The sequence below is a fragment of the Globicephala melas genome, chromosome 1 (assembly GCF_963455315.2).
Source record: "Globicephala melas chromosome 1, mGloMel1.2, whole genome shotgun sequence".
In the NCBI taxonomy this organism is placed as follows: Eukaryota; Metazoa; Chordata; class Mammalia; order Artiodactyla; family Delphinidae; genus Globicephala; species Globicephala melas.
In genome coordinates, this window is record NC_083314.1 from 171926759 (window position 1) to 171949741 (window position 22983).

Genomic DNA, 22983 nt, shown 5'->3' on the forward strand with positions numbered 1-22983 from the left:
CTCCTCACTGGTAACCACTAGTTTGTTCTCTATACTATATTTCCTCTCATAATTTAAAATCATTTAAAATAATCCTTGTGATGTAGATACTCATTTCATATTGGAGATGAATGTAATGTTCATATATTCATATAAATTAACAATTGAGTAAACAGGTAGATGATGACAGGGGTTAGAGTTAAATGTACTCAGCTTAAATGGCTAATAAGGGACCACAAAAGCACAGAAGATGTCATCCTCAGCCCATTAGTTAATAACTCTTTCTGCAAGTTTCTACTGATTCCAGAATCCATGCGTGTAATCTAGGCTGTATCTTAGTACCTAGTGCACCATTTAAAAAATGAAAAAGAGGTCATTTTTTACATAATAGCATTTAGTATTCAATGAAGTACTTGATAACATCTGAAAACTATTAGGGATTTTAGAACATAGCACCCTCATTAGTAGTTGTCATTTACTCAACAATTACTTATGAGTCCCAGAGCTGTCATAATTTAAATTAGCTGTTATTAGTTATTTAGACACAGAATTCAAACACGATTAGAGTGTTATTTGAAACATCTAAATCTATTTGATTGTAGAGGGAGATACTCCCTTTGAAATGTCATACTGTACATATAAAGATATTTCATAAGTTGTACAGTCACATTATTAAATCATGTTATAACCCCCTAAAAGCATGGCTTTCTTATACATGTTGCAAATGGGGTCTACACTAATCATTGTTAAATAATACCAATCAGAAGAATGGAAGTATACCTCAGGAATTTATTTTTTGTGTAAATTCCTAATACCATTTGTATCAGGTCAGTTTTTCAGATGGGAGAGTACTTAAAAATTCCACTTATTTGGATTTAAGACTTAGTACTGTTCGACTCAACAAATATTTGAGCAACTCTGCTTGGAATAAATAGATGCTGACATTTTTAGATTTCCATAGTAGACTCTAGATCATGTCTAAAATTTCAATTTATTTTTGGATGAGTTGTAACTTAAAATACTTTTTGACAGTATATTTTGATCCATATTTTGGGACACAAGGAAGAATATTCAAATTGGAAACTGTCATAGAAAGCCAAGAAATATGGATGTATGGCCTAAAGATGGGTTGAAATATTTTGATGTATTCATACTTAACTGTTTGGGGTAGAAATTCAGAACTAAATTGATTAATAGCTTTATTTGATTTGTTCAGACAATGTCAATTTGTATTTACTATCTGACAGGTCTTCTGACCTCTGGGACTCAGAGATGACTTTCCATTGGGAACTTGATGATCTTAAAGAGAGATAGTTGTGTTAATATAAGGTTGGGTAAGGCGAAGATGAGGGATAAGTGATCACATCTGTCAAGGTGTGTTTCCTTATTCTTAGTGGCTTCTCCCAGATTAAGGTTTCAGTAGACTCCTGTGTACTTTGCAAAGTACTGGCAGTGTGGACTCACTGATGATCAGATGGGAGGGGTTTTTAAATCAGGGTTTATGTATTTAAGGGAATGAGCTCTAGTGTTGTATTTAGAGATGAAAAGCATTTAGTAGACAGAAAGATAACTACTTGTGTTGTAGTCTGTTCTCAGATTATATATCTGTGCTGTAGTGATTGACATTTCTTTTTCTGTACTAGATTTGACTTAAATTTAGTCGCAGTTTATTTTGATCATGGTAGAAGTGGTGCAGAAGCATTTACTAAAGTGTAAAAATGCCTGAGGCACTGTAGAAAGAGCAGGAAAATGTGATACAAAGCCTAGAAAATGGGGTAGTGGTCTTATTGGAGTCATCTTTTTTCTCACTGCTGACAGCATTGCATAATGAACTGTCCTCTGCCGAGCCTGGAACAAACCTTCTACTTAGAATCACTTTGTCATTTTATTTTCCTGATGACTTGACATACTATGCTTAGGGGTAACAGGCAGACAGCATTCTTCACGCTACCGTCCCTTGTTTACCTCCACATCCTCTCCTGCTACAAAAAAAAAGACAACCAAAATGAAAATGAAGCTGGAATTAAGATCAGAAAGTACAGGAGCAAGGTAGAGTTGAGAGGCAGAGTATTGTGTTGGGAAGACAAAGGCTTTGAAGTTACATCTATGTTTTAATTCTGGCTCCAACCTTTGCTGTCTCCGGGATTTGGGGCCATTTAGTTAACCTCCTCCTATTTCGGTTTCCTGATCTCTGAAATGGAAATAATATAGTAGTACCTACCAAATACAAAAAGACTGAAACAGTGTTTATTGCTGTTGTAGAGAAACATTAATCTTCGGTTTAATTTTGATTGCAGGGCATTTGTTTATTAACAGATTTTTAGTGAGCATATACTGTATTAGATGTAGGATATACAAAGGAGACCAGTAAGATACAGTTATTATCTTCAAAGGGCTCAAATTCTTAACGATGCATTCTCAATTTGTATCTAAGTCTTTGATTGTATAGAATAGCAAAAGTGTATTAAGTGGGTTAGTGGTAAAATTTTTAGCACTGTCGGGCAAGGAAATGGTCCTGCTTTTGACCAGAATGTAGAAGCTAAATTTCTAGCTTTAATGCCTCAGAAACTAGAGAGAGACATGGTCTTAATGATTGTGAGGCTAGTCCATGCAAATGAATCCATTTAAAAATTTTTGGGTTTGAAAGTAGCACATTGATAAGTATTTGAGACAGTATCAAAAAAGAAGACTTTTCCTTGCCTTAATTTCAAATTAATTAAAATACATGTGTCATTTTTTCATGGCTTTTTTGTTGGTGTTGTTTATAACACATATTCATTAGAGAAAATTCATTATAAAATTGTAATAAATAAAATTTTGATTGTTGTCTTGGCAAAAGGAAATTAAAAGAAAACGGTATGTAAGAGGTTAATCTGTTCATAGAGTATATGCAGGTTAAAACAAACAATCTAATGGAATACTGAGTAAAGGATAAAATAAGAAATTTACAGAAAAGAAAGAGCAAATAGTAAAAATAGGGAAAGATGCTGACCCTTACTAGTGAATGTTGAATTACCATTTTTAGCTATTAGTTTGGCAGATATAATATCAATACCTGTGAGGATGGAAGAAAGCCAACACTCATGTATTTGTGATAGGAATGTGAATTACTTTTACCTTTTTGGAGTGAAATTGGCCGTAGCGGTTAAGGTAAGTGCGTATGTGTGCGCGTGCCTTTGTGGGGATGGCAGGGAGGAAGTAAAAGGAGCAGCAGAGAAGGGTTTAAAAGTGGTCGCTGTGGCAAGAAAAGCAGCAAGGTGTGTGAGGCTCGCCCAGAGGCGTGCACACACACGCTGAGGGACCCTGTGCGGCGGCACGCGGGAGGAGGCCTGCCCCATAGCCTAAAGGGACTTCCGTAATAAAGGCGGGGGTGGGGGGGGAAGCACTTGGCAAAGTAACTTGTCTGGCATGACCCCGTTTTTTAATTAAAAATAAACCTACATATTTGATTGTGATTATTTGTGTGAGCCGTAAAGGTATGGTAGACTGTACCCCAAAGACTGCTACCTCTGTTCAGCTCAGGCAACTAGAATTTCCTAGTTGTTAGAGAGGGATATTACCTTTATATTTGTTCGCTTCAAATGATATTTTTGGCATTTTTGAAAAGAAGAAAATTAAAAGATAAAAAGCAGCAAAAGTTAGGAGGAAGAAAAAAAGCCCTTGGAATCCTATTACTTGGATGTATAGATTTCTATTTCTTTCCGTAAGTGGAAGGATACTATATATGTTCTTTTTAAATCTTTAAAAACACTGTCATTTACTATAGGTTCATAACAGATATATGGATATGCGTATGTTTTATTTACTTTAGAAACCACCCAGACCACTTTAACACCTTTATTGAAGTGTAATTGACATAAAATCAACATATACATATTTAAAGTATTTGATTAGTTTTGACATCTCTATATATTCATGAAGCCATTACAACCATCAAGATAATGAATATATTTATCACCTCAAAAAGTTTCTTCCTGTCTGTTTATAAATCCTTCTGTCCTGCACTGCCCTCACCCCAGTCCCCAGGCAAGCACTGATCTGCTTTTTGTCACTATAGATTAGTTTGCATTTTTTAGAACGTTACGTAAATGAAATCAGAAAGCATAAACTGTTTTGTCTGGTTTCTTTCCCTCATTAGGTATGTCCATATTGTTGCACATGTTAGTGGCTCATTTTTTAAAATTGCTGGCACACTGTGGATGTAGCACAATTTGTTCACCTATTGGTGGACATTTGGGTTATTTCCAGTTTGAGGCTGTCACAAATAAAATTGCTGTGAACTTCCGTGTGTAAGACTTTGTATGGACATATGCTGTGATTTCTCTTGAGTAAAAATAACTAGGAGTGGAATGACTGGGTCATATGTAACTGTATATTTAATTTTTTTTAAGAAACTGCAAGACATTTTCCAAGTATTTGCGCCATTTTATATCCCCACCAGCAATGTACAAGAATTTCAGGCTACTCTTTTTCTGGTAAATTTCCTTTACAACTTTTCCAAAAATATGTTGTGCGTGTTATATGTGGGTCTGTTTCTGATTTCTCTATTTTTTTCATTGATCTAGTCATCTTTCTTGATGCCAATACCATACTGTCATGATGGCTGAGGCTCATAATAACTCTTGAAATCAGATAGCACTAAGTCCTTCAACTTTATTCTTCATTTTCAAAATAGTTTTGGCCATTCTGGGTCCTTTGCTTTTCTATGTTAATTGTAGAATCAGTTTTTTTCTGCAATTTTTTTCTACAAAACCTGTTGGAATTTGATTGGGTTTGTGTTGAATCTACAGATAAGATTGATGTCTTACAATATTGACTCTTCTGACCCATGAACATGATATATTTTGACATGTAAGTCTGTCTTCTTTAATTCTCTCAGGAATATTTTGAAGTTTTTAATATATAGGGCTTTTATAATTTTGTCAGATTCATATATCTGGATGGCTATTGTAAATGGCATTTTTTATTTTTTATAACTAATATATTGGAATACATAGACTTTTTCATCTCATATCCTGCAATCTTGCTAAAATTCACTTACTAGCTTTATTAGCATTTTTGTAGAGATTCCTTTGGATTTTCTTTGTAAATATGTCATTTCTGAAGAAAGACAGTTTTACTTCATTTCTAACTGGATGCACCTTTTCTTTCTTTTTCTTGACTTACTACACTAGCTAGAAGCTCCAGTACAGTGTTGAAAGAAAGTGGTGAAAGTAAACATTCTTGTCTTTTCCTTGATCTCAGAAAGCTTTCAGTCTTTCACCATTAAGTGTGATACTAGCTGTAAGGGTTTGAATTCTCTGGTTGAAGTTCTTTTTATATTCCTAGTTTGCTGAGAAATTTGTTATTTCAATCAGCAATACATGTTGGATTTTATCAGTTTTTTTCCTGCATTTCTTGAGACAATCATAGTTTTCTTTTTTTGTTTATTAATTACTTGATATTTGAATATTAAACCAACTTTGCTTTCCTGGGATAAAACTTGGTCATGAGGTAATTCTCTTTTCATGTATTGTTGAATTTGATTTGCCAAAATTTTATTTAGGTTTTTTATTTTGCATCTAAGTTCATGAGTGATACTGGCATATCTTTTTATGGCAGTTTTCATATTTGGGGTATATGGTAATGCTGACCTCATAGAATGAATTGATAAGTAGTCCCCCTTCTTCAGTATTCTGGAAGAGTTTGTAGAATTGATACTGTTTCTTCCTCAAATGTTTGCTAGAATTAACCAGTGAAGCCATGAAAATATATGACCCACAATGAGGAGAAAAATAAAACTGATTTATGACTGACATAGTTATTAAAATTACCATAGAAAATCATTAAATAACTTTTAAGTACATTTATTATAACTGCACTTCAAAAAGTGGTGACACGGATTTGACATAATTAGAAAAACATAATTGATAGGACCAGTAGACAGAAAATTAGAGAGGCTATAGAAGGCTTAAACAACACAACCGACTTGACCTTATTAAACAGTCAAACAGCAGATACAGAAGTGCAAATGTCAAATTTGCCCAGATAGACCATATTGCGGGTCATAAAACAAGTCTTAATAAATGTCAAAGGATTCAAGTCAAAGCAGGTATATTCTCTGACCACAATGGAATTAAATTAGAACTCAGCAAGAAAAGTATCTCTGGAAAAATCCCTCAAATATTTAGAAACTAAATAATATACTTGTAAATAACCCAAGGGTCAAAGAAGAAATCAAAAGGGAAATTATCAATATAAAGTATGTTGAACCAAATGAAAACCCAAATCAAAATTTGTGGTTGTGTCCTTTTCCTGTTGTTGCTATAACAAATCAGCACAATTTGAGAGGTCAGAAATCCAAAACTGGTTTCACTGACTGGTTTCACTTCTTGACTAAAATCAAGATATCAACAGGTGTGTGTTTCTTCTGGAAGCTTTAGGAGAGAATCTGTTCTCTTTTTCCATGTTTCAGAGATACATGTATTCCTTGGCTTGGAGCCCCGTCCTCCATCTTGAAAGCCAGCCGCATAGCATCTTCTTATCTCTTCAATTCTCCTGCCTCCTCCCACTTGTAAGGACCCTTTTGATCACATTGAATCCATTGGGTTAATCCACGATAATAGTCTCGTGTCAAGATCCCTTAACTTAATCACGTCTGCAAAGTCACTTTTGTCACGTCAGGTAGCATACTCACAAGGTCCAGGGATTGGGACGCGGATATCTTTGGCGGTACATTATTCTCCCTACCACACTGCTAGGATAGTACTTGGGTGGCAGTTGACACCACTAAATGCCCATATTAGAAAAGAAAATGGTCTCAAATTATTGACCTCAGCTTCCATCTGAAGAAACTATTAACTGAACAAAATTATATAAGATGAATGAGGTCTGAGATCTAATGTAAAACATGGTGACTATAGTTTATAACGCTGTATTGTATAACTGAAATTTGCTAAGAGAATAGATCTTAAATGTTCTCACCAAGAAAAAAAAAAGATAAATATGTAAGATGATGGATGTGTTAATTAACTAGATGAGGGGAATCCTTTCACAGTGTATATGTATGCATATATTAAATCACGATGTACACTTTAAATATCATATAATTTTATATATCAGTTATACCTCAGTAAAGCTGAAATTTTAAATGAAAAAAAGAAGAAAAGCAAAATTAAACCCAAAGGAAATGATAAAGATAATAGGCGAAATAAAAATAGAAAACAGAGAAACAATAGGGAAAAAAAGAACCATAAAACTGAAAGGTAGTTACTGAGAACATCAATAAAATTAATAAACCTATGATTTGACTCTTACTGTGATGATGTTTAATGTTAAAACTGGAAGTAAAAACTTTTAAATTGTGTTATAGATGTATATTTTTGGTAGAATTTAAGTCTAGACTCATTATTTTGTTATACTTACTTTTTGGTTTCCGTGCTAGGCCCTGGGGAGACTAGCTTATACTATTTAAGCTTCTGTGAAGCAGTCATAGAGCAGAAAGCCTATTTTGAACACACACTGGGAGCATAATTACCAATCCATCCGTCCATATCAAATAGCAACACCTGTGAAGATACTGGAACAACACTGGCAGACTGAGACTCCAGTGTTTCTTTTCTTTGACATTTCTTAATGACCCAATCATTCTTACATATTTTATCACCATGATTATTCTTTTCCAGTTTATTTACATCTCCATGGTAAAAACTTAATCCTTCTCTCACCTGGGTTTCTTCTTTGCTCTACCCCTGTTCCTTAAATAAATCATCACATTTTCCTAGATTCTCACAAGGATCTGTGGAAGAACAAAAGGACAGAATAATATCCCCAACTTCAAGAAACTCTAGACAAAATTCTTGAATATGATATAATCAGAATAATTTATTGCCAACCAACCTTTAGGATTTCAGAGCCGGGTGGGGAAAAAAAGTAAAACATTGGGGCTGGGAGACAGGAATGAGAAAGGATTGGAACTGGGTGTTAAGAGTGGGACCTTGCACTCTTTCCATTATTGGAACATTCTACTCGTTATGTACAACCCTGTGACAATACACTTGAGACCTTCCCTTACCAGTAGTAAAGTATCCTTTTTTTTTCCCTTTTTAAGCATGTAAGTTTCGGGTGCACAGCATTATAGTTCTACAGCTGTATACACTACAGAGCGATCACCACCACAAATCGAGTTACAGTCTCTCACCGTACAGTTGACCCCCTTCACTCATTTTTCCCACCTCCTTTCCCCTTTGGTGACCACTAACCTGTTCTCTGTATCTGTGAGTTTGTTTTTGTTTTTTTTTTTGTGGTACGCGGGCCTCTCACTGTTGTGGCCTCTCCCGTTGCGGAGCACAGGCTCCAGACGCGCAGGCTCAGGGGCCATGGCTCAGGGGCCTAGCCGCTCCGCGGCATGTGGAATCCTCCCGGACCGGGGCACAAACCCATGTCCCCTACATCAGCAGGCGGACTCTTAACCACTGCGCCACCAGGGAAGCCCTCTGTGAGTTTGTTCTGATTTCATTTTGTTTGTTTATTTATTTTATATTCCAAATATATGAGTGAAATCATTGAATATTTGTCTTTTTCTGTCTATTTCACTTAGCATAATGCCTTCAGGGTCCATCCATGTTGTCACAGATGGTAGGATTTCATTATTTTTTATAGCTGGGTAGTATTCCGTTGTGTGTGTGTGTGTGTGTGTGTGTGTGTGTGCGCGTGCACACACACACCCCACATCTTTTTCCATTCATCTGTAAGTGGACACTTAACGTTGTTTCCATACCATGACTGTTGTAAATAATGCTGCATTGAACACAGGGGTGCATATATCTTCTTAAATTAGTGTTTCCACATTCTTCAGATAAATACCCAGAAGTGGAATAGCTTGGTTTTGTGGTAGCTCAATTCTTAGTTTTTTGAGGAATCTCTATACTATATCCTATAGTAGCTGCAACAATTTACAGTCCCAACAACAGTGTACAAAGGTTCCGTTTTCTCCACATCCTCTCCAACATTTGTTATTTCTTGTCTTTTAGATAGTAACCATTCTAACAGGTGTGGTTGATATCTCATTGTGGTTTGGATTTGCATTTTCCTGATAATAAGTGATGTTGAACATATTTCATGTGCCTGTTGGCCATCTGTATTTTGTCTTTGGGAAAATGCCTATTCAGATCCTCTGCCCATTTTTTAAATCAATTTGTTTGTTTTTTTCTGTTGAGTTGTATGAGTTCTTTATATATTTTGGATATTAACCTCTTATTGGATATATGATTTGCAAATATCTTCTCCCATTTAGTCAGTTGGCTTTTTCATTTTGATGACGGTTTCCCTTGCTGTGCAGGAGCTTTTTAGTTTGATGTAGTCCAGTTGTTTATTTTATTTTATTTTTTATTTTTCTAAAATAATGGGTTTATTGAGATGTAATTCACATACCATAAAATTCACGTTTAAAGTGTACAATTTAGTGGATTATAGTACATTCACGAAGTTGTGCAATCATTACCACTATCTACTTCCAGAATATTTTCATCGTGCAAAAAAGAAACCCTGTACCCACTACCCACTAGCAGTAATTCCCCATTCTCCCCCCTAGCCTCTGACAACCACTAATTTACTCTCTGTCTCTGTAGATTTTCCTATTCCGGACTATGTTAAATTTTTGAAGTGTAAAAAAGAATTCTTTTTTTTTTTTTTTTTTTTTTTTAACACCAACACCCACCCCCCACCCCATTTCCCCCCTTGGTGTCCATACATTTGTTCTCTACATCTGTGTCTCAGTTTCTGCCCTGCAGACCAGTTCATCTGTACCATTTTCCTAGGTGCCACATATATGCGTTAATATACGATATTTGTTTTTCTCTTTCTGACTTACTTCACTCTGTATGACAGTCTCTAGATCCATCCACATCTCTACAAATGACCCAATTTCATTCCTTTTTATGTCTGAGTAATATTCCATTGTGTGTATGTGTGTGTGTGTATATGTGTATATATATATATATATATATATATATATATATATATATATATACACACACCACATCTTTTATATCCAGTCATCTGTCAATGGGCATTTACATTGCTTCCATGACTTGGCTATTGTAAATAGTACTGCAGTGAACATTGGGGTGCATGTGTCTTTTTGAATTATGGTTTTCTCAGGGTATATGCCCAATAGTGGGATTGCTGGGTCATACGGTAATTCTATTTTTAGTTTTTTAAGGAACCTCCATACTGTTCTCCATAGTGGCTGTATTAATTTACATTCCCACCAACAGTGCAAGAGGATTCCCTTTTCTCCACACCCTCTCCAGCATTTGTTGTTTGTAGATTTTCTGATGGTGCCCATTCTGACTGGTGTGAGGTGCTACCTCATTGTAGTGTTGATTTGCATTTCTCTAATAATTAGTGATGTTGAGCAGCTTTTCATGTGCTTCTTGGTCATCTGTATGTCTTCTTTGGAGAAATGTCTATTTAGTTATTTTGCCCATTTTTGGATTGGGTTGTTTGTTTTTTTAATATTGAGCTGCTTGAGCTGTTTATATATTTTGGAGATTAATCCTTTGTCAGTTGCTTCGTTTGCAGATATTTTCTCTCATTCTGAGTGTTGTTTTTTTGTCTTGTTTATAGTTTCCTTTGCTGTGCAAAAGCTTGTAAGTTTCATGAGGTCCCATTTGTTTATTTTTGTTTTTATTTCCGTTACTCTAGGAGGTAGGTCAGAAAAGATCTTGCTGTGATTTATGTCAAAGAGTGTTGTTTTCCTGTAGGAGTTTTATAGTGTCTGGTCTTACATTTAGGTCTTTAATCCATTTTGAATTTATTTTTGTGTATGGTGTTAGGGAGTGTTCTAATTTCATTCTTTTACATGTAGCTGTCCAGTTTTCCCAGCACCACTTATTGAAGAGACTGTCTTTTCTCCATTGTATATCCTTGCCTCCTTTGTCGTAGATTAGTTGACCATAGGTGCATGGGTTTATCTCGGGGCTTTCTATCTTGTTCCATTGATCTATGTTTCTGTTTTTGTGCCAGTACCATATTGTCTTGATTACTGTAGCTTTGTAGTTAGTATAGTCTGAAGTCAGGGAGTCTGATTCCTCTAGCTCCGTTTTTGGCTTTGGCTATTCAGGGTCTTTTGTGTACATACAAACTTTAAGATTTTTTGTTCTAGTCCTGTAAAAAATGCCATTGGTAATTTGATAGGGATTGCATTGAATCTGTAGATTACTTTGGGTAGTATAGTCATTTTCACAATATTGTTTCTTCCAATCCAAGAACATGGTCTATCTATCTCTCCATCTGTTGGTATCATCTTTAATTTCTTTCATCAGTGTCTTGTAGTTTTCTGCCTGCTTAGGTAGGTTTATCCCTAGGTATTTTATTCTTTTTGTTGCGATGGTAAATGGGAGTGTTTCCTTAATTTCTCTTTCAGATTTTTCATAATTGGTGTATAGGAATATAAGATTTCTGTGCATTAATTTTGTGTCGTGCAACTTTACCAAATTCATCGATTAGCTCTAGTAGTTTTCTGGTGGCATCTTTAGGATTCTCTCCGTGTAGTATCATGTCATCTGCAAACTGACAGTTTTACTTCTTTTCCAATTTGTATTCGTTTTATTTCTTTTTCTTCTCTGATTGCCGTGGCTAGGACTTCCAACACTGTTGAATAATAGTGGTGAGAGTGGACATCCTTGTCTTGTTCCTGATCTTAGAGGAAATGCTTTCAGTTTTTCACCATGGAGAATGATGTTTGCTGTGGGTCTGTCATATATGGCCTTTATTATGTTGAGGTAGGTTCCCTCTGTGCCCACTTTCTGTCGAGTTTTTATCGTAAATGCGTGTTGAATTTTGTCAAAAGCCTTTTCTGCATCTATTGAGATGATCGTATGGTTTTTATTCTTCAATTTGTTAATATGGTGTATCACATTGATTGATTTGCATATATTGAAGAATCCTTGCAACCCTGGGATAAATCCCACTTGATCATGGTGTATGATCCTTTTAATATGTTGTTGGATTCTGTTTGCTAGTATTGTGTTGAGGATTTTTGCATCTATATTCATCAGTGATATTGGTCTGTAATTTTCTTGTTTTGTAGTGTATTTGTCTGGTTTTGGTATCAGAGTGATGGTAGCCTCATAGAATGAGTTTGGGAGTGTTCCTTCCTTTGCAATTTTTTGGAAGAGTTTGGGAAGGATGGGTGTTAGCTCTTCTCTGAATGTTTGATAGAATTCACCTGTGAAGCCATCTGGTCCTGGACTTTTGTTTGTTGGAAGTTTTTTTTTTTTTTTTTCCTGCAGTACGCGGGCCTCTCACTGTTGTGGCCTCTCCCGCTGCGGAGCACAGGCTCCGGACACGCAGGTTCAGCGGCCACGGCTCACGGGCCCAGCCGCTCCGCGGCGTGTGGGATCTTCCCAGACCAGGGCACGAACCTGTGTCCCCTGCATCGGCAGGCGGACTCTCAACTACTGCGCCACCAGGGAAGCCCTGTTGGAAGATTTTTAATCACAGTTTCAATTTCATTACTTGTGATTGGTCTGTTCATATTTTCTATTTCTTCCTGGTTCAGTCTTGGAAGGTTATACCTTTCTAAGAATTTGTCCATTTCTTCCAGGCTGTCCATTTTGTGGGCATAGAGTTGCTTGTAGTAGTCTCTTAGGGTGCTTTGCATTTCTGCAGTGTCTGTTGTAACTTCTCCTTCATTTCTAATTTCATTGATTTGCGTCCTCTCCCTCTTTTCCTTGATGAGTCTGGCTAATGGTTTATCAATTTCGTTTATCTTCTCAAGAACCAGCTTTTAGTTTTATTGATCTTTGCTATTGTTTTCTTTGTTTCTATTTCATTTATTTCCGCTCTGATCTTTATGATTTCTTTCCTTCTGCTAACTTAGGGTTTTCTTTGTTTTTTCTCTAGTTCCTTTAGGTGTAAGGTTAGATTGTTTATTTGAGATTTTTCTTGTTTCTTGAGGTAGGCTTGTATAGCTATAAACTTCCCTCTTAGAACTGCTTTTGCCACATCCCATAGATTTTGGAACATCGTTTTTTCATTGTCATTTATCTCTAGGTATTTTTTCATTTCCTCTTTGATTTCTTCAGTGATCTCTTGGTTATTTAGTAACGTATTGTTTAGCCTCCATGTGTTTGTGTTTTTTACCTTTTTTTCCCTGTAATTGATTTCTAATCTCATAGCGTTGTGGTCAGAAAAGAATGCTTGATATGATTTCAATTTTCTTAAATTTACTGAGGCTTGGACTTCCCTGGTGGCGAAGTGGTTAAGAATCTGCCTGCCAATGCAGGGGACACGGGTTCAAGCCCTGGTCCGGGAAGATCCCACATGCCATGGAGCAGCTAGGTCCATGTGCCAAAACGGCTGAGCCTGCGCTCTAGAGCCCGCGAGCCACAACTGCTGAGCCCGCGTGCCTGGAGCCCGTGTTCCGCAGCAAGAGGATCCACCACAATGAGGAGCCTGCGCACCGCAACAAAGAGTAGCCCCCGCTGGACGCAACCAGTGAAAACCCGCGCGCAGCAACAAAGACCCAACGCAGCCAAAAATAAATAAATAAATTTATTAAAAAGAAAAAAATTTACTGAGGCTTGATTTGTGACCCAAGATGTGATCTATCCTGGTGAATGTTCTGTGCGCACTTGAGAAGAAAGTGTAATCTGCTGTTTTTGGATGGAATGTCCTATAAATATCAATTAAATCTATCTGAGCTATTGTGTCTTTTAAAGCTTGTGTTTCCTTATTAATTTTCTGTCTGGATGATCTGTCCATTGGTGTAAGTGAGCTGTTAATGTCCCCCACTATTATTGTGTTACTGTCGGTTTCCTCTTTTATAGCTGTTAGCAATTGCCTTATGTATTGAGCTGCTCCTTTACTGGGTGCATATATATTTATAATTGTTATATCTTCTTCTTGGATTGATCCCTTGATCATTATGTAGTGTCCTTTGTTGTCTCTTGTAACATTCTTTATTTTAAAGTCTGTTTTATCTGATATGAATATTGCTATCCCAGCTTTCTTTTGATTTCCATCTGCATGGAATATCTTTTTCCATCCCCTCACTTTCAGTCTGTATGTGTCCCTAGGTCTGAAGTGGGTCTCTTGTTGACAGCATATATATGGGTCTTGTTTTTGTATCCATTCAGCGAGCCTACGTCTTTTGGTTGGAGCGTTTAATCCATTCATCTTTAAGGTAATTATCGATATGTATGTTCCTGTTAACCATTTTCTTAATTGTTTTGGGTTTGTTTTTGTAGGTCCTTTTCTTCTTTTGTGTTTCCCACCTAGAGAAGTTCCTTTAGCATTTGTTGTAGAGCTGGTTTGGTGGTGCTGAATTCTCTTAGCTTTTGCTTGTCTGTAAAGCTTTTGGTTTCTCCATCAAATATGAATGAGATCCTTGCTGGGTAGAGTAATCTTGGTTGTTGGTTCTTCCCTTTCATCACTTTAAGTGTATCATGCCACTCTCTTCTGGCTTGTAGAGTTTCTGCTGAGAAATCAGCTGTTTAACCTTATGGGAGTTCCCTTGTATGTTATTTGTCATTTTTCCCTTGCTGCTTTCAATAATTTTTCTTTTTCTTTAATTTTTGCCAATTTGATTACTATGTGTCTTGGCGTGTTTCTCCTTGGGTTTATCCTGCCTGGGACTCTCTGCTCTTCCTGGACTTGGGTGGCTATTTCCTTTCCCATGTTAGGGAAGTTTTCGACTATAATCTCTCCAAATATTTTCTCGGGTCCTTTCTCTCTCTCTCTTCTCCTTCTGGAACCCTTATAATGCGAATGTTTTTGCGTTTAATGATATCCCAGAGATCTCTTAGGCTGTCTTCATTTCTTTTCATTCTTTTTTCTTTATTCTGTTCTGTGGCAGTGAATTCCACCATTCTGTCTTCCAGGTCACTTATCCGTTCTTCTGCCTCAGTTATTATGCTATTGATTCCTTCTAGTGTATTTTTCATTTCAGTTATTGTATTGTTCATCTCTGTTTGTTTGTTCTTTAATTCTTCTAGATGTTTATTCTTTAATTCTTCTAGGTCTTTGTTAAACATTTCTTGCATCTTCTCGATCTTTGCCTCCATTCTTTTTCCGAGGTCCTGTATCATCTTCACTATCATTATTCTGAATTCTTTTTCTGGAAGGTTGCCTATCTCCACTTCATTTAGTTGTTTTTCTGGGGTTTTACCTTGTTCCTTCATCTGGTATATAGCCCTCTGCCTTTTCTTCTTGTCTGTCTTTCTGTGAATATGGTGTTTGTTCCACAGGCTGCAGGATTGTAGTTTTTCTTGCTTCTGCTGTCTGCCCTCTGGTGGATGAAGCTATCTAAGAGGTCTGTGCAAGTTTCCTGATCCCGTTTGTTTATTAAAACCCAGTGATTAAACTTGTCTGTGTCCCAAATATTTTTCAGAATTTATATATTAGTCATTTCGTAAAAAGAGCTCTGAGGGAAAACATTTTCCTGCCAATAATGTAAAAATTTGCAAAAATCTTGAAATCATAGCATTGCTCTACTGTTGGAATTTACTTATTCTGTATTTTAAAGTAGTAGAAATTCAGTGTGCCTCTAAGAGTTGAATTCTTATAGAGAGTTGGGGAGGCTCCTTTAAGCATCTCTAAATTCAGGTAATTATGAATCTCATCCAGAGATTGTCACTTTTCCTGTGGTGCAAGACAAGGGGGAAAGAATTTGTCTTTGTCCTGGGAATGTTGGTAGTACCTCTTGTAACAGAGAGCTGCTGTCATTTGTTCAGTCAACAAATTTGAATGCCTATCCTGTGTAAGGAACTTTGCTTGGCACTGTGGATGATGCCTTAAGGAATATTTTAAGTAGAAGAATAACCAATCAAATCAATTCTTTAGAGAGACCATAATTCAGGCAGTATTGCACATGATATGTTAAAATAAGAAAATGGAGGCAGTGATTTGAGACTATCTCTTGTTAACTCAGTGCAGTAGTAAGGGCCTAATTAAGGTATAGGCGTTGGGAATGGACCAGAAAGGAAAGAACAAATCTGAGACAGTATGTTAAATTTACTTCCCTTCTTCTAGCTAACTTGGTATTAATTGTCCTTTAAATCTGGCAGTTGGTGTTTCTGTCTCTGTGTCTCTCCCTCCCTTGCTTCCTCCCGCCTACCTCTTCTTCTCCCTACTCTAACACACCAAAGGTTACTGCACCTCTCCATCAGTAATGGTAGGAGAGGGTTAGTATATCACAGTCTCACTAGACACTAGGTGTGTATCTGTGTCCAGTTTTTTAAAGGAGTATCTCCTAAAGAGGTGTGTGCTTTCTCTCAGCTCTTTTTGTGAATTATTGCTTTAAATCAAAACTTTAACCACTTGAATAGAGTAACAGTTCTTGCTGTGTACGCAGCTAATTTTTAAAAAGCATGTTATATGTGTTATGTTACCCGTGGAAGAAATGTTTTGTCTAATGTTTTGGGGTTGGGTACATTTGATACAGTTTTGAAGGAAAAGTTTGTCTACATCTTTGGTTTTTTTGTTAAGAGGAAACTACTCCTGAGTTTGTGTTTCGTCTTAACAAATCCTCCAGAAAGTAGTCTTCCCCTTTTCCATGAATGGAAATTAGAGCTGAATTCATGCATATATGAAACAAAATGTTAATTTAAATGTACAGTTTCCTCAAACTCTCTATAGCTCTTAAAAAAGATTCTTCTGTGGATGCAGAATTAATCAGAAGCATTTCAGAGAGATGCATATAAAATGGACTGGTTATATAAAATCAGAAGATTCATAAAAATTGAAAAGAGACCACCACATACCACATACATGAATACATGAATATACATATTCATCATAAGACTATGAGGCAACAGCGAATTTAAACCCACCCATAGTTACCATAATCTGAGTTCCATACTTTGAGAAAATTATTTACCTTGGTAGGCCACAAAGGAAGCATAACAGTTGGTCTAATAATGCTTTATTGTTCCTTATGGTCTGTGAAGGGAAGGCTAAAGACAAATTGGTTTGAGGTGTGTGTAACAAAGGAGATTTACAACGTATTTTTATGACGGTGCAGTAATTTTGAGAAGATGGTTAAATGTCTCCTTTTCCATGTTCCCCAGACCAGTGTGAGTGTTTATATTCTACTGTTCTTCCAAAAAAGATTTGAACCTGCCCCAGAGAGATTAGTTGGTTTAGTCTCAATGAGATCTTTTATTTCTATAAGGAATCAGAGTAGATGGTTCCCTTCAGCTTTGTGTTTATTCCTTTTGTGGGATCCTTTTAATATATTCTATTTGCTGTGTGATGTTTAAATTATCATTAAATTGTACATCCAAGTGTTGAATGATTTTGTGGAATTTGTAAGCCAAATAAAATTTTAAAAATCCTTTGTAAGCTTAACTTTCCACCTAAAACTTCTGGTACAATAGAATAATTCAATAAAAATTATGTTTCTGCGAATTCCCTGGCAGTCCAGTGGTTGGGACTAGGTGCTCTCACTGCTGGGGCCCCAGGTTCGATCCCTGGTCTGGGAACTAAGATCCGGCAAGCTGTGTGGCATGGCCAAAAAGAAAAAAAAAAATTATCTGTTTCTTCCTTAATTTTCACCCCAGCAGTATGAAAGGGTAGGCAACAGTACTGATGTGAAGTGAGAACTGAATGTTGTAGAAGTGCTGCCTATCTAATGAAATCTTAATCAAAGTATCCTTTTGTTGTCTAGAAAGCTTTTTTATCTATTTATTTGTTTGTTTATTTATTTAATTCTTTTGGCTGCTCCGGTTGCGGCACACAGATCTTTGCTGCGGCATGTGGACTCTTAGTTGAGGCATGCGTGTGGGTTCTAGTTCCCTGACCAGGGATCGAAACTGGGCCCCCTGCATTAGGAATGCGAGTCTTACCCACTGGACCACCAGGGAGTTGCCTAGAAAGCTTTTTAAAACAGAATCTGGGGACTTCCCTGCTTGCACAGTGGTTAAGAATCCACCTGCCAATATAGGGGACATGGGTTCCATCCCTAGTCCAGGAAGTTCCCACATGCCACACAGCAACTAAGCCCATGCGCCATAACTACTGAGCCTGCGCTCTAGAGCCCAGGAGCCACAACTGCTGAGCCCACGTGCCGCAACTAATGAAGCTGGTGCACCTAGAACCTGTGCTCCGCAACAAGAGAAGCCCCTGCAATGAGAAGCCCACACACCACAACGAAGAGTAGCCCCCACTCGCCGCAACTAGAGAAAGCCTGTGCACAGCAACGAAGACCCGAAATATGGCCAAAAATAAATAAAATGTTTTTAAAAATCATTAAGAAAGAAACAGAATCTGGAATTTAATATTTTTTGTGGCTTAAAGGAACCTTAGATATCTTCTAATCTTACTCTTATACTTTATAGTTGAATATGCTGGTGCCTGAGAAGTGTGACTTGCTTATGATCACATAGTTGATTAACAGCAGAACCAGGCCCAAGTCTAGAATTGGCTGGTAGGGCAGTTTCTTATATACATACTCAACTCATACTGAATTATGTACCTCAGTATGTCCTAACCTTGAAATAGGAGGAACTTAGGCCACTGGTTGAAGGCCATATGAACTGATGTGACCAATTTGTGCCTAAGACATTTGCCATTGCAATCTTTGGGCCACACACAGCTACTCAGTTCTTCACTTTATCATCCATCTATCTCCTCAGTGTGGAGGAAGCCCTCTTTTTGTCTGCTAAATTTGAACACGGGTATCATTTTTAGACCTAATATTTCCAAACTTTGCAGTGGGAAGTAATGGCAGTCTGCTTTTCTGTTTCAGCTCAGACAGCTATAACTGCACCAAAGACGTGGAAGAAACCAAAAGATCGGACCCGAACCAGTGAAGAGGTGTTAGAGGCAGAATCGGAGGTAAGGGGCAGCAGTAAATCTCTTCAGCTCATCTTCAGAACAGTGGTGCCATTTCCTAAAACAAGTGTGGGTTTGTAACTTTTTCTTGAGATACTGTTTTCCAAGCAAATATATCAAGCTCAGGGTCTGATTTTTTTTTTAATCCATTTACAGAATTTTTAAAAGATTGTTAATAGCGTGTTCAGTTTCGTTGAATTCTTGTCTCTGTTTCAAAATACCTCTTCTCAAGTGGCAAAAATAAGTATTGTTTATTTTTTTCCTTATATTAAGCAGATGGGAAGACTAATCTGGTTTTTTAAAAACAGGGTTATTTTCAAATACCTATTAGCAGTGCTGGTGGAAATCATCAGATATATTTTAAGGAAATTGATTTTCAATCTGTTGTCTTTTACCTGCATCCCAGGAATATAACTTTTCACATATGGTTTGTCTATTTGAACTAAGCCGTGCCAGATTTCGCTGTAGGGTACAACACACCAGGTCCAGGACATGATGTGAGGAAGAATCAAGAGCAGATTCAGTCCTAAGGAGTGCTCTACCAATTTCATAGTCTCTAATCTGAGTATCCTTAGTCTTATGTACTGAAGCTTTTAATGAAGAGTAATATAAACAATCTCTATGTTGCTTTTTTCTTCTTGAGCTCTTCTTGTATCTACTTTATGAAAATAATTTTCATTGAATGTTTAAGATAACATTAAAATGTAGAAATTACTTTAAAATAACTTTAAATGCATTTATTTCATAAAACTTTTCTAGCTAGTTATAATTCTTACCCCTTCAGGCAGCTCACAGTACCCCTTTGTTACTTCTCCCTGTCCTGTCATTGTTCGTACATGATGCTCGGTTGATGTCACAGTTAGTCCCATAGCAACCACTAAAATGTTTCATGGGAGTGATTTCATTATGGTTATCATGGCGTAAGAACTGGCAATAAGTTATAGAGGTGCAAATAGTTGCTACACTCCTTCTGCAACTGAACAAGAAAATGTTGCTCCTACAAAGAATAAAATACCTTCCAGAGGCAGGAGAATAGCATACATTCCTGGTATGGCTGTAAGAGCTTCACAGACTGGTTTCTCTTTAGATTCAGCTGTTATTTATTCACTTTGTTCTGTTATACTTTGTGTTTCTTTTCCCTGTGGCTGTTTTTCAAAGCATTATTGAATATTAAATGGGTGGGTCACTATTCCTGTGCCTCCAGGTATTCATCCTCATCTTCAGGTCGGGGTTGACAAACTTCTCCTGTAATGGTCCAGATGGTAAAGTAACTATCAGGCTTTGTGGATTGTGTGATCCCTGTCACAATTTCTCAACTCTGCTGCTATAGCCCAAAAGCAACCGTAGACAATGTGCAAATTAATGAGTGGCTGTATTTCAGTAAAAGTTTATTGAAATTTGAATTTCATATAATATTCACGTATCATAAAATATTCTTCTTTGAAATGTTTTTCCACCATTACAAGTGTAAAAACCATCCTTACCTTGCACACTATACAAAAACAGGTGAGGAGCCAGATTTGGCCCACGGGCCATAGTTTGCTAAAACCTGCTTTAGATTGTTATTCTTCATACAGAAGAACTGTTTGGACTCATTTTGAACCAATCCCTTTTTTCTTAACCTTATAGTTTAAAAGTGGAATAAAAAGATATTTGGTCATTTGCACACAGACTTTGTCCAGAAATCCTATTCCCTTGTCTTTCCTAAAATTGAGCATTTACTGGAGTAGTTTAGTAAATATTGGTTGTCACTGTCTTCATTTTTCACTGATCATCAAGGTCTTCTTCTCTTAGATTTTTCTCAGCCTTTAAAAGAATGTGTTTTAGATATCAGCATATTTTAGGTTATATATTGAGTTGTTACATCATTGCAAGTACTTAACCAAATTCTTTAAATTATACCCTAGAGGGCTTCCCTGGTGGCGCAGTGGTTGAGAGTCCGCCTGCCGGTGCAGGGGACACAGGTTCATGCTCCGGTCCGGGGGGATCCCACATGCCGTGGAGCGGCTGGGCCCATGAGCCATGGCTGCTGGGCCTGCGCGTCTGGAGCGTGTGCTCCGCTGCGGGAGAGGCCACGGCAGTGAGAGGCCCGTGTACCGCAAAAAAAAAAAAAAAAAAAAAAAAAATTATAGCCTAGAAAGGTAGCTTGAAGGATGATTCATCTTAAAATTGTTAGTCAGGGCATCCTAAAATTTACTTTAAATTTTTAGGATATTTCATTGATTGTTACATATGTAGTTGTCAATCTGATTTTCTAGCACTTTAAAAACTCGTGCATTAAGCAGGCAGTTTTGTCAACTAAATTCTTGTTTTAGTAAGTTCCTATAAAAGTTTCTGCTTTGACAGTCTGGCCAATAAAGTGTTTTCTTTTTTCAATCTGGTTTTCTGGGTAAACAACTGAAGAACTGTTAGACATTTACAAACTAATTGAGCAGAGCTCCATCCTGCTGAAGGAAAAATAATCATAAATATTTAATGCAGCAGTTTTTTTGTGGATTCCCTTGAAAAATATCCCTTCTAATAATGTGCCTCAGACGCCTCATTGATTCTTTGTGCTCTGAATTACGGTTTGTCATTCATGGACCAAGTTTCTTTATACTTTTTTTTCCAGTTAGAAGTTGACTTTCTAAATAATGCATCCTCTGTTTATATCTAATAGATTGTCTGTTGTTGTTGGTTTTAGGTACAGAGAAGATGACTCAATAAATTTTTTTCTCTAAAGCAGCATTTTTTCACACTTTACAGGATCTGTATGAGTTCTATATGATTGTATAATGTAGTTATACTGCTCTGTAATAAGTTTAAGTACCATTTACAGACTCACATGCCAGATTATTAAAGATCTTCTTGATGGCCTGTACTTAATTATGAGGTGGTATGACAAGGTTGTTTTGAATTTAGACTATAGTAGAGTATAGAATAAGAAAAAGTGAGGCTGCTAATTCATTATTCAAACTTGGTAGATCAGTTTCTTCTCAAAGTATAAAAGATGCCTCACTGGGCTTCCCAGGTGGTGCGGTGGTTGGGAGTCCGTCCGCCTGCCGATGCAGGGGACGTGGGTTCGTGCCCCGGTCCGGGAGGATCCCACATGACGCGGAGCGGCTGGGCCCGTGAGCCATGGCCGCTGAGCCTGCACGTCCGGAGCCTGTGCTCTGCAACGGGAGAGGCCACAGCAGTGAGAGGCCCACATACTGCAAAAAAAAAAAAAAAAAAAAGCCTCACTTTTTGCCATGTTTTATAAAAATAAATGATTTTTGTCTTTTATTTTCTTGGAATTTTTATGTCTGTCTTTCTTTTGATGGTTTCTGTGCTCTTCCTGTTGGAAGAACAAGGGAGGGAGAGAGAGAGAGAGAGAGAAGGGAGTGTATTTGCGTGAATTTTTTATTTCCATTTTAGAAACAAGGCCTGAAAACCATCTGTTTCTATTGATAACATTTTAAAATTTAGCGTCTTTTCCCCATGATCTGATTTTAGTAGAAGAAAATTTATTAGTATCATATCTGTTATAATACTTAATAACTAAGTAGGGTTTGTAACTCTTTAATTAAAAATTTTTTTTTCATAAATCAGTTGGGGTGACTACTTCCTGGTGTGTATGACATCCTTTTATACCATCCTCTGTTCAGCCAATTCAGTAGAGCCCCTAATTTGGCTCTCCTAGTGTGAATTTATCCACTGGAGTTTGTGGTAAATTGCTGTTTCCTCTGAGAGCTTCTTCCAAAGGATTGTTTTCAGAGTGCTTCCCTTTGAAAAAGAAAGACTTAAAGTTCATTGAGACCTTCGCCTCAGGGAGTTTTGAGGGCTGATATAGCCCTTAAGAATTACTTTTTTTTTTTTTTTTGGGGATCTGAAACTGAGATGGTCAAAAATAATCTGGTGAATAATTTTAATTCTATTTTGCCTTTTAAAAATAGGATGCACTGGAACCCAGATTTCTCCCTGGGGGAATATATTCCAAGCGTTTTTCTATGTATAATTTGAACAAGGTCACAATCTCAGAGAATCCTAAGAACCAATAAACAAAATAGATTTTGACTAACAAGTGTCCTCCTTGTTACATGTGAGCGATGGTCAGCTTTGTGGGACTTAAACATATTTTAAACTATTCATTGAACTCTATTTCACGGCCAGAGGACAGCACAAAAAATACCCTCTAGTGTGTTTCTTTTTATATTTGCTGAGCTT

The 22983-nt window shown here is 36.9% G+C and overlaps 1 protein-coding gene across 16 annotated transcripts in view; it reads left to right on the forward strand.

Annotated features, from left to right (window-relative positions):
- The window catches only part of EIF4G3 (eukaryotic translation initiation factor 4 gamma 3), a 366964-nt gene that overhangs the window by 255897 nt on the left and 88084 nt on the right, over positions 1-22983 (forward strand). For all 16 annotated transcript variants that reach the window (XM_060310039.1, XM_060310035.2, XM_060310045.2 and 13 more), the window contains one exon: positions 18713-18801. In XM_060310039.1, the coding sequence (XP_060166022.1) occupies positions 18713-18801 (89 nt within the window). The remainder of the gene's footprint in view (positions 1-18712; positions 18802-22983) is intronic.